The 12,642-nt window shown below is 42.1% G+C and overlaps 1 protein-coding gene across 6 annotated transcripts in view; it reads right to left on the reverse strand.

Moving 5' to 3' along the window:
- The window catches only part of fmnl3 (formin-like 3), a 38,704-nt gene that overhangs the window by 15,182 nt on the left and 10,880 nt on the right, over positions 1-12,642 (reverse strand). For 5 of the 6 annotated variants that reach the window (XR_015763832.1, XM_088007365.1, XM_088007364.1 and 2 more), the window contains exons 2-6: positions 5,696-5,779; positions 5,503-5,583; positions 4,078-4,154; positions 1,911-1,994; positions 1,375-1,521 (exon numbers count right to left, since the gene is read on the reverse strand). Coding sequence is in view for 5 of the 6 variants with exons in the window: in XM_088007365.1 (XP_087863491.1) it covers positions 1,375-1,521; positions 1,911-1,994; positions 4,078-4,154; positions 5,503-5,583; positions 5,696-5,779 (473 nt within the window). In the remaining variant the exon portion in view is untranslated. The remainder of the gene's footprint in view (positions 1-1,374; positions 1,522-1,910; positions 1,995-4,077; positions 4,155-5,502; positions 5,584-5,695; positions 5,780-12,642) is intronic. The other variant, XM_088007369.1, reaches the window with a different exon arrangement.

Raw genomic sequence — 12,642 nt, forward strand, 5'->3', positions numbered from 1 at the left:
GGGAAAAAAAAACACTTTTTTTGAGGTCGCAGATGCATTATGGGAAACGTTTGGTTTCCTTTCTGATGCCAGGCGACCGAAATGTGAGATCACATACACAGCTGTTATGCAAAGTCATCATATGTACAGTACATACACTTTTGCTTCACGCTTTTACGTTAATTTTTTCTGGTCTATTCATTAATATCTCAATATGTACAGGTGCAACTCTGAATTAGAGTCAAATCAAAAAGTAATTTATTTAATTGATTAAATTTAAAAAGTGAAACACGTTTATGATAGTAAAATCATTACAAAAACATGTCTACAAAAAGGCTTATTTTGGCATAAATTGGGTTCGATGAGGAGAGGAATATAACACGAGACCCAAAAAATGAAAAAAAGTTTTAGTATAAAAATGTTGACCGACTGAACAATATGGTTATGTAATACATTAGCGGTGGACCCAAAACCCTTGGAGCTCTACTGCACTACTCATCAGTCCAAAAGTCCAGCACTATTCACAATTGACTCAATTCTGTTAACCCGATTGCTTGGCAACTTTTGTTTTACTGTACTTTTTCTGTCCACTTAGCTCTCCATGTTATGTTTGGATACAGCACTGTGAATAGGCAGCACAATCCGTTTTTGCTCTACAGATCATCAGAATCCATCATTGTGCCGACCTTAACACGGGGGGAGCAGAACGTTTCTGTGTTGAAAATATTTTGTCTTCCTTTTTGGTTTGATGAGATTCTGCAATTTTTGGAAAAACCAAATTCTAGGTTTTTGTAAATGTAAGCTATGATCTTCTACACTTACAGAATTAGATATATTACTGTTGTGTGTAATGAAACTATACAATGGATTCACTTTTTTAACTGAATTCCTGACATGTAATTATATATTCGATCATATTCTAATTTATTGAGATGCACTTTTTACACAAGGTTATACTAAAGCAGTTTTTATCTAAAATTTTACATTTATAAAGCCTCATATTTCACTCAAATATGCATTCTCGTCACCCCTAACATCTAACTTTTCTTCGTCTCCTTGGTATGCTGCAGTAATGAGGAGTAACTGCCAGACATATGCTGCTGCTAACAGCTGGCTCTCATCTGTAGACGGAGAGGATGCACATCTGGCTGGATGAGCCATTAACAATGAGAGACACAAAGTTCTAAAGGTCAAAGACGCTCAGCTTCTATGTTTGGTCGAATTTATGCACAACGAGACTGAGAAAGCGATAACCTAACCCCATAACTTATCGAAGCAGACTCCTGAGAGACAACAGCCCCGAGACTTGCATGCTAATTCATGTTTACAGCATTCAAGGGGAAAGCACAGAGGGCCAACAGGAGGGCGAGCTAAAAGCGGGGGAAAGTTACGTACCGCAGGACAGACTGGCGGGCAGAGCGCACCAGCGTGTTGCAGAAGGGTTGGGCGCCCGTATGGTGCAGATCCTCTATGGACCTGCTCCATGATTTAGCTTTGTCCAAGAATCCATCCTCCCCATTTTCCAGCCCCTCAAAATCCAACCTGGGCCACGCACAGACAGACAGAGGAAGCCAACAACAGAGGCACAAGGGAGGGAGACGAGGGATGAGGGAGGCAAGGTTAGCGAGGCAGCTTGGTAGAAAGCCAGGCGTTATCAGGAGTACCGAAGGACGGGGAAGCTGCATGATGAAGCTTAGCACAGAGATTCATTTCAGGCAACATGTAGCTCGAAGCTAAACCATGTAGCAACTGTCCAGATGTACATTCGCAGTGCAACAAAGCTTTTAAAACAGTCCAAATAGAAGACATTTCAGATGCACAGGCAGCGTCCCCACAAGCTCTACAGGACGCGGCAGCTGGATTCCAGGCCAATCCCAGTTCCTCAGGAAAGGTTTTAGACAGGAGAGGTGTGAAGGTGTGGGTGTACTCACATGACAGCACACTGGGCAAAGGAGAGGTACTCAACCAGGACATCAAGACCTCTGTTTTCATCATTGAGGAACTCCCTGACCCACCTGTGATGCATAAAAACACAGAGGGGTCACCAAACTCAGGAACACGCCTTCACGCTACACTTTGAGATCTGCTCTTGACATTTTAATCGCACAAATACAGCGAACAAGTAAGAGAGACAAAAACTCTAGAAAGAAAAGGGGAAATGTCAAAGATTTAAGGCAGAACAAAGGCTGCAGAAGATGAAACCAATTCTTCACAATTTACAAAATGAGATGTTTTAAAAAGGCTGTGCACTAAAATGGCTCAGTGCAAGAGTAATGAATTGAATTATGGATGTTATATGTATATAAATACTGTAGCTACAGTGTATGTGTGCAATTAAATGCAACACAATCCAATCAAGTGTCTGTGGCAAGACAAAAAAAATGTTTATAGATGCCATTCTGTCACTACATAGAACATAAAAGTTTTTTTTAATTAATTTTCTGTTTTAATTCTTTAAGACATGATAGCCCCTATTCCTGCCATTTCTTATGTGCATGTGTCATATGATAAGGTCAAGAGGAGAAAAGTCTGGACTACAAATTAGCTGCTTTTATGTAGTTCATGATCAGACTCTTCTACAGAGTTTTATTTGACCTTTCCTTTCAAGATTACAACTTTAAACAAGGTTGACAGTTTTCAGAGTTTCCTTTGCAAAAGGGGGGATTTTTTAAAAAAGTGCTTTCAGCTTTGTTTCAATAACTTTTCAGCTCGTCTACAACCCGTCAGGTTAAATGTCACACTGCGATTCTTCCAAATTCTATAAACTCTTAAAGCAATTCTTGCGTTACGCCAAAGTATACATGGCAACACAACTAGAGTAACACCAGAGAAATGCTGAGGATATTTTCTGAGACGTTTTCCCCGGCCAGAGAGAAAGAATCGGGGGGGAAAAAGGTCCATGGAAACAAAATGCTTCAGATTTCCAGGGATAGAAACCAACTCTAAACAAAGGAATTCCCATTGCACCCAGCGAAAGAATGCGGAGGGCATATGGCAGAGAAGTGGGCTCAGGTCGAAGCCCCTGACACTCCACAATATTTAGTCTGCCTCCCCCGCAGACCCCTGCTCAGCTCCTCCCCGTTCTCTTCAGGAAACTTCAGGGGGGCAGGATTTGGGTAAAAGGTTCTTAAAATAGTCCTGAAACGCTGGATATGATTACCGGCTGCTAGTCGTCCGATGGATAAGTCGGCCTGAAAACCAATAAAGACCCTTAAATGAAGCAGAGGGAAGGAAGGAGAGAAGGAAAGAGGGGTGAGAAGAGGAGCAGAGGGAAAAAAAAAAAAGAAAGGCAAAGATCATCAGCTTATTGTCCCAACCTCTGTATCCCTTCTAGCCTGGGACCCCCTCACTCTTTTCCTCTACATCTGTCCAACTATTGCCAGTTCTGATTGTCTTGGCAATGCCAGCAATAACACACAGTAAGGCCCCAGATTCTCTCGCTCTCACACGCACACACACACACACGCACACACACACACACACACACACACACACACACACACACAGATGTGCAGAATAAACCAACATCTGTTACGCTCAGTCCCGCCCACATAAGTCTTCTGAAAATATTTCTCTTGGTTGTCTTTTGTGCTTTTTTTTAATGCTTTAAAACAGATTTTTTTTTTTTACACTCTTTTTATAGGGTCCAAATCAGTCAAAAGAAGAAAAAAAAAAAAAAGCATGATACAGTTTAGATGTTGCATTTGCTCTACAATAAACAAAATGCCCACATAGAAAAGTCTCTTTGTGTTTCTGCTGCCGTCCACTGCGTCCCGCTAACCCATGGTCAGCCTGGCTTCCTGTCCTTCTGGTGAGAACAACAAAGCTTCCTGCTTAACAGTGTGGAGGCATCACAATGGCTACCATCTGGGCATTATGAGGACCAGCTCCGTGAGGCAGAGCTGCAGAGCTTGGTCAGTTAGAACAATACGTGGAGATCTGGACACTAAAGCTCTGGGACCGTGTAGCAGCCCACAAAGGAATCGTCTTCACAAAAGAAAAACAGTAAAGTTCCCCCGGCTACCTGCCCCCCCCCCAAAAGCTTTTAGCACCAGTAAATACAGCTGTGCAATTCATCAGAAGATAAGAGCTGATTACCCAATGTGGTTGGTCCGCAGTGATATCTCCAGCTCCCTCAGGACTTTTGTGGATTCCTGCACACGCCGCCGAAATTTCTGATAAACATGACAAAAACAGAGTTAGCTGCAGATTCATCATCATGACAAACTGTTATTTAATGGGTAGTGACAGATTACACATTGCTTTAAGATAATACTCCACCCATGTACACTCACACATTCGTCTCTGATAAAGCCTGCCGTCGGCAGTGCCTTAAAGTATTCGCACCCCTTTGACATTTTGTGAAATTACAAATACAGCTTTCAATGTTTTATATTTGGATTTTATGTGATAAAACTCAGTAATGTATCATTTTGAAGTGGAGAAAAGAGGAAATGCAGAGCTTTTGAAATCTTTTTAAAACAATATCTGAAATGTGCGGCATGCATTTGCATTTAGCTTCACTGAGTCTATACACTGCAGAACCAATTTCCAAACTCTAAGCCATTCAATCTTTTACAGTCTTAGTTTTTTTGCAGCCTTTCTTCCAGAACTGCTGTGCATTTATCTCCATCCATCAGTTTCCCGCAGCATGATGCTTCCACCACAGGTCACGTCGGGATGGTGTGCTCATTTTAGAATAGAATAGAACAGAATTCAACTTTGTCATTGCACATGTCACAAGTACAAAGCAACGAAATGCAGTTTGCATCCATCCAGAAGTGCACTGTTAGTTTTCCTTCACACAGTGTTTTGCGCACAGGCTCAAGAAAGTCGATTTTGGTCTCATGTGACCAGATCACCTTCGTCCACATGATGGCTGAGTTGCTGACATGTAGTAAAGAGCCAAAAGAGCCAACGGTAATGCTTCACTGTTTATTGCTCTCCTTGCCCAGTCTGTCCCTGTTTAGGACGGCAGCCATGTTTGGACACGTCTGCAGATGTTTCACGCCGTTCTCACTTTTGGATGAAAACTGAAAAGTGTTCAGCGATATGTTCAAAGTGTAGGACACTGTTTTATAACCCAACTTTGATTTAGACTTTACCAGAACCGTCTTCTGCGTTCCTTCTTTGTTCATCATCATTCTCCAACTTCTGCACCGTCTTGACAGAACAGCTGTATTTATACTGACGTATAGATTCTCAGAGATGTCGTTTATATTTAGGGGTATCAGAGCACAGGGGGTTAAACACTTATGCATGCCACACTTTTCAGATGTTTATATTTAATGACTTTTGAAATGCTGTTCTTCTATTGTATAAAATAAAAATGAAATATATTGATGATTCTGGTTATAATGTGACAATGGTCAGGCATTCCTGCAACACACAGAGTCATCCAAGCTATTTGTAAACAAACTGGACCAGAAGCAGATTTCGTTCTTTAGTTTGTTTAGTTGCTTTGTTGGATTTGCCAAAAGTCAGTGCAGCTCCACCTCCAGACAACAAAATTTATGTTCCCACCTTTCGTGTGACTCCCGGGTCTAAGTATCCTCTGAGCTTCTGGATGTAGGTGTGCGGGGGGTTCTTCACCTGAAACCTCTCCTGAAAGCACAACAGAGCATCGAAATGGGAGTTTACTCCAGGCAGAGTTGCACAGGCAGCTGTACGCGCGGCGTCAGTGCGGGTTTAGGAGGCAGCGTTCGCGTGAATTCACCTGATCGCAGATCAAATCCCACTTCTTCTCGTTGTCGTACTGCCTGAGGAGCCGAGCTTTGTCCGGAGGCAGATTCATGGAATTCTGGGGGGGGGGGGGGGGGGGACACAGAAAATCTGAGCATTAATTTCACGCACGGCGACAAATGTACGTTTTCTCTCTTTTGCCTATTTATAGCAGCGCTGTGCAGAGGCCTGTGGCGCCAGTAGCGGTACACGGGACAGAATTTTGGACCGCGACCTCACTTCCTGTGTTGACTCCGCATCCTGTTGCAGGAGATGATCCGCATCTCCTCCAGTCTGAGTCTCGGTTTGTTTTTCACCACAACACGCCGCTATCAGAGCCCAGGCTCATTGCCAGACCTGTTATCTAAAGCAGCCGTGAAAAAGGAAAAAAAAAGAAAAGAAAACACTTCAACACCGTAGGAGATGTCCAGAGGCTGCCTGTTTACTGGGCTCAAATTAAACCTTAATTGCTTCAATTTGTGTTCCTAGACCGCACCATTTCAGCAGTTCATGTCCGCATGACAACCGTGGAAAAAAAAACAACAAAAAAAAAAAAACACACACACACACACACACACATCTATATAGGCTGACTGTATGACAGAAGCTTTTGACTAATTGCTTCCTTCTGAGCCAAATGCTTGTAAACAGGGATAGATGGGGGAAAATCTTAAAAATGAGGAAGCGCAACAATAGGAGGGATCCTGCCAGTGTCTGAAACTCACCGCTTCAGCAGTTCTTTTGAAGAAAAGAAAAAAAAAAAAAGAAGAAATTTCATTTTCCTTTTGCTCAATGAACCCAAGGATCCACTGCATGACACAGGCAAAGCCACAAACTGTCTGTCGGCGTGACTTCTTAACCTGCAGCTATAATTCAGTCTCCAGACCAGACAACACTCTGCTTCCCTCCAGATGAGATGCTCAGAGACATTTTTTCCTCTACTGGAAGATAAAAAAAATAAAATAAAATAATAATAATAATAATAATAAAAACTGTATATTTGCCGCTATGACAACCACCCCTGTTGTCGAAAAGCAGCGCAACGTCACTTGTGACAGTTTTAAAATTAATTTCCCCAGGAGACACTCGCCTGCTCATCCTATCAATAAAACATGAGTAATTTTGTTTTGTAAGGAGCGAAGTTGGTAACCAAGGCGTGACTCTGCGGTTTAAGAGCTAATAACTGCAGATTTTCATGAGCATAGCTTTATGTCACAAGGTTCTAAAAACAGAAAAAAAAAATGTATGAGAAGGCTTCGAGAGGCTTTAACTGGGTGGAAAACCATGCCAAGGCGTGGAATATTTTGACTGGACTTAAAGCCTCTTGCAGAAGAGAAGGGTGGAGTTGGGGGGGGGGGGGGGGAGAAGCGACATGCATACCAGATGTTCAGAATTACAGAAGGAATGTGTCCTGTTTATAGTGGTAGTTTATGGCAGTAAACTTTCTCTCTTGTCCGACGCTCTTTCTTCCTCTGCTTCTTTTTGGGGGAGACATGTCACCTCCGGCAGTCTGAGATGGTTTTCGCTCGCAGCAGAGGAGCGGCATCTCCCAACCGTATGTTTCTTTGATAAACCTTCTGAACGGTTTTTTTGAACTGCACTGCTGCCACACACAGTCAAATGTCAACTCTTTTTCCTGTTTTTTTTTTTTTTGTTCTTTTCTTTCCTTCTTGCAACTTTTACGTTTCCATCTACCACTTTATCCAAGTCTGAGAGGAGAGGGTGAAAGGTCAAGGAGGGGCTTAAACCCAGACACACCTCTCACCGGCGATCCTCATTAGCTCGTTCCAGAGTCACACTGAGGTGTTTCAAGGCCAGACTGCTTCAATATATTAAAGCAGCCAATGTACAAAGGAAGCTAAGTTTAATTGCTTCCATCTTGGATCTCCTTCATTCTGTCAGGATCTACAGTCATATAGTGAATTAAAATGTGCGTTCTGATGAGCCTCCTCATTTGTCAGATAAAAAAAAAAAACAATAAAATCTTCACAATTACCAGATGTTCAATGCTTGAAACATCAGCCTGTGTGCAATTAATTTACATTTGTTTCACTTAGTGAACTGAGATGCTGACGAACAACAAATGTATTCTAATTTATTGAATATTATTATATATCTCACCACCCTTAGACGGTCTTTCTAATGTAGACTGATCCATAAATCGAGAGCTTTTACTTTTGGCTCGGTTCTTTCTTTCCAACGATGAACTAAAGCAGGACTGGGCAGCCCTCTTGCAGCCATGCTTTGGAGGATAGATGTAAATTTAATGCTTGGTGGTCTGGCTTTGTTTATGGGGGCCTGTGTGGATGCAGCCAGAGACAGAAACAGAAACAGAAACAGGGAGCCTCCTTTAAATCTTCACATGGGAACTCCACCATTAGCGAGGCAGGATGGTGACAGACAAGGGTGGAGAGTCTGGGCACAGGGACGTGGAGGTGAAATGTAAAGTTCTTCAAATTTTCTCGTATGATTTTAAGTGAAGCACTGAGATTATTAGAAAACAAAGACAAGGATTTCATTTTTTTTCCCCGTTTTGCAGCAGCGATTAAAAAAAAAAAAAAAAAACATAACGTTGCAATTGAAAGTTCATTCAAGTTTAAAAAAGGAGCAGATGTTGTGCTAAACCACACAGCGTAAGCTGAGTGAAGATCACTGTTTGGGCTATGCTGGTGCTGCCAAAAACGTTCATTGGTCCTACTATTACTTGAAAGACGTTGATTAAAGGTTACAGATGGCATCAAAGGTCGGTCAGCTCTGGCCAACATTAAACCAAATCAAACAAAAATAAACCAAGGACAATCGCGCCACACAATAGTTATAAAAAGCACAAACCAGAACCAACATAGCACAATTGATTGACACCAGCTGTGTTTGGTTTAGGTCATGTGCTTGGGCAGGGTGACCTTTGATGACCTCAGCAAGCTTCTATTGATGTCTTTAAAAAGGATCGCAACACAAACCAGCACAAGCAGAAATCCTTATAACCTTCACAAGAGTTTATAGAATGTGGAGTGGCCAAATGTGCAAAGATAAAATCTAACAGGCATATTTTCATGGAAGCGTAACCAACCCTTCAAAATGACTACCAGCACAATAACTCTAATACAGCTCTGGTTTTTATCTTAGACCAATTCATTTGTGTCATCTTTTATTTCAAAGTCGATTTTTCTCGCTTCTTGGTGTATTCATGTATCCATCCCTTAATAACTGATGTTTTTGACAAAATCTATTGGACGTTTTACAAAATCTAGATTGTGCTTAAATATTAACTTGTTCTTCTTAGCTTTAAAAAAAACAAATCCAGCTCTACTGCTATTTGAGAACTTGTGGATAAAATACTCTAGAATCTGTCCAACCCTGAAGACTGCTTCCCTTTGTTTTCCTGCCGAGTGGTGCATTCTCAAGTAGAACTGTAGGGCAAGGAAGCAAGGAGGAAGGTCTCCTTTTGTAGTAATTCAATTCTGACTTACTGGAAAACATGGAGACCAGATGCACAGAGAGATACTCATCCATTTGGCAAAGACAAAGGAACAAAGGAAGCATAACGTGTGCATTGTTTCAGTGTATGACTGGATGATTTCACGTACAGAACTATTCATTAGAGGCAAAAACATGGGAGTATTTGACTGACGAGCAATTAGTGCATAATAGAATTTGACAACAATTCAGAGAGACGTTATTATGAGGAGTGATATATGAGGTATTTAATAATGGCTGTGGGAGGTTTTGGTGGTGTAAACAAACACAGGTGAGAGCGTGGAGCCGGAGGTGTTATTAACTCCACTGTAAGACGGTTTTCTTGCAAACAATGGCGGGACAGAAAGCCATAGGAGAGGTTTCCTTCCCGACAAGATTTGGGGAATTTGAGCCAAGTAACCCAATTTAGCTAATTTCATTTCACTTTCTCCCACAGTGATGCTATCTTTCACTTCCTGTGTTTAGAAGGAGCTAAAAGAGGTCATTTTATGTGGGAGAGTGAGCAGCAGCGCTTTAAAAAGTTAAAGATCCATTAGCCCATTTTAGGAGAAAAACATTGCAGAAATGCCAAAAATGTTTGTGCTTGTTATGTTGCCCACGTATCCTCTCCTCCCAGCGCAGCCTTTACTGGCTGGACCTGAATCTGAACCGTACAAAGGATCCAGTGTTGGGCTTTGTTCTGATTTGATGCTCTGCCATACCCATCCTTTTGACATTTGAGCTAATTTTTGCTACCCCCCCCCCCATCTCCTTCATGTGGAGTCACTAACAATAGCAGGTGGGTAGGGTCAGTTTATACCCTGTGGTCCTTTTATACAGTAAAACACATTACACGGCACAACCGGACGGACTGGTTTTAATGTCAATTCTCCCACTTAAGCAGAATGAAAGTCATGGGGGGGTAAAAGTTGAGTACTGTTCAACTTAATTTTACGGACTAATGGGTTAACAGATGATTCAGTACAATTGGTTTGTGGTAGCTAGCTCTTGTAAAGTGAATGAAAAAGAACCCACATCATCTAGACACATGGTTGTTGTGAAGCAAACGCCTACAAGCCGACCAGGTGAGGGTGTAACTTCTAAAGCAGGGGGGATATTGGAGCCGCTAACAAAGGGAAGGTTTCAAAGAGTGAGCAGTTTAAGTAGCTCAGAGAGTCATGTTACTGGTTAAGGAGGCGAGTAAAGCTACCAAGGACGCGGCGGAGCACTTAAGTCACACGCTGACCCCCCGGGTCCCAGCGCAGATATCCGACTCTACGGGGCAGCGCCATCTGCCCCCTCCGACCGGACAGCCGCCTAATCCGAACTGATTTACAATCAGCCTTGAGATGAGTTTATGACCGGCAGCTGGAGCTAGAAGCCCACCCCAAAAGATACAAATGGAGAGGAGTGACAGAACGTTTCCTCCTTGACCTCGAGTGGAACGTTTCCTGATAGAAATACTGTACGTACACTGAGCCAATAGCAAAAACACGACAAAAGCTTTTATGCTCTGCCTTATCCACCCCTGGCCAAAATGCTTCCTCTGTCACAATGTGCGTCTATATCTAATTTGATAGGCTTCGCAGGCTAGACTTGGGTATCGTCGGCTCACTGGGAAAGGAGTGGGTGGCTGGAGAGCTCACCGTGCTGGACAGAGCCGCTGGCAGTCCAGACGGCAGACACTAAAGTCTCAGTATCATACTGTATTCATTGGATTTTAGGTTTATTTTACAGCCTCTATCTAATCAGTATCAATACATATCGCGATAGACATATGATCAATACCAACAGATAACACATCTGATAGAATACAGTATTCAATCTATAGCTTATTCACTTCTATCCAGAACTGCACAGCATTCTGGGGAATGTAGGCAGAGGGAAGACTTTACCCGCTCAACCTCTCACTGTCAGCTAAGCAAGTTTGGTGGCATCAACTAACTCACTCAACTCTTTGGTCACCTAGCAACTCACTCACACATTTTGGTTACCTAGCAACAACTTGTTGAGTAACTTCCACAGCAGCAGTTTCAGTTTTTGCTGCCGAGCCTCATAACTGCTTAAAAATAAAAGACAACAGTGTGAAGTGAAAACTGTGGATAAAAGAGTTGTGTAACGCCAACAGTCTGGCAGTATTTCATATATTTAAAACAAAAAAAATGAATCAATAATTATTGATTTCAACTGATATGAAATGCTTATTCATCATGCATTTTCAGCCATACTCCATCTGCTCTGTCAGGTTTTCCTTAGCCTGTATTTAACTCCTTCCGTCCTTTATTCAATCTGACCAGCTTCCCTGTGCCTGTTGAGATAAAAGCCAACCCTCAGGATGATGCTGCCACCGCTTTGTGGCACCAGGGAGAATGTTGGTGTGTTCAGAATGACAATGATCAGTTCTACTCTTCCACCACATGCAGTAGAAGAGTACAAAATGTTCAGTTTTGCTCTCGTCTGACCAGTCTACATCTTTGAGCTCATTTTATAAACAGGATTTCGGCTCACGACAGCAAGGGTGGCTGAACAATAAATGCATATTCCACTTGTGACATTTTGTTTATTTCTCTTCCGCGCTGTTGGTCGGTCATACAAAACTCCAATAAAATACATTGAAGTTTGTTTTGGTAACATGCCAAAAATGTGAAGACATCCAGGCGTTGTGAAAACATTGGTAAAACTAATTTTCTGCAGTAGATTAGCTAAAAAATATATAAATTTAAAAACTGTTTCCATTAAAAAAAAAAACAGCATTGGGGAATTTGCCTGCATAACAGTGCAGTCATTAATCAGTGAGTACCATAAATGAATAAAATGGTCAAGAAATAAAAAATACTGAAACATTCCATAATGAGTAATATAAGCTCCGTGGATCTGTATTCCCAGCAAAAAAAACAGAAAAAAGAAGCCAACAAGGAGGCAAAGAAAACAGTAGGAATATGTGGACCTGGCATGACTATTTAAGCATAATAAGCAACCCTAGAATGGAAAGTGATGCCCAGTCCCCACTAAACCAGAAATAACTGGAAGCAGTTCAAGATAAATATGTCCTTCTGGAAAAAATAACTTCAACAAGCCCTGAGAAGGACAGAAAGAGGTAAACATAGAACCAGCTTTTGGATATTTGCCTGACGTAGCGCACATGTCTCACGCCGACTGCACAGGAGACCATGACTCCAGGAGGTGGGGCTGATCAGAATGACCATCACATCTGATATCATTGGTGTGCATCAGACTTTATGACAGACTTTAACGTCCAGTTTTATAATAATGGATGTTTCTGTCAGCGCTGTGTGTTTGGATAACTCTTTTTCCGTTGCAGAGAAACACAATGAGAGGAGACAGGATGGGAGCTTCAGCTGTTGCCGTCACAGAGCTGCAGGGACTTCCGTTAACTCTTCAGGAAACCAAAAAGCCGCTTCGGGTAACTTTGGATTTGCTCTGTCGCGGGGTACGTGCGGATCTGACACTTCCACTGTCGCAGAG

This window comes from Poecilia mexicana, unplaced genomic scaffold, assembly GCF_051168715.1.
Source record: "Poecilia mexicana isolate PSO_F unplaced genomic scaffold, ASM5116871v1 scaffold_7, whole genome shotgun sequence".
Lineage (NCBI taxonomy): Eukaryota > Metazoa > Chordata > Actinopteri > Cyprinodontiformes > Poeciliidae > Poecilia > Poecilia mexicana.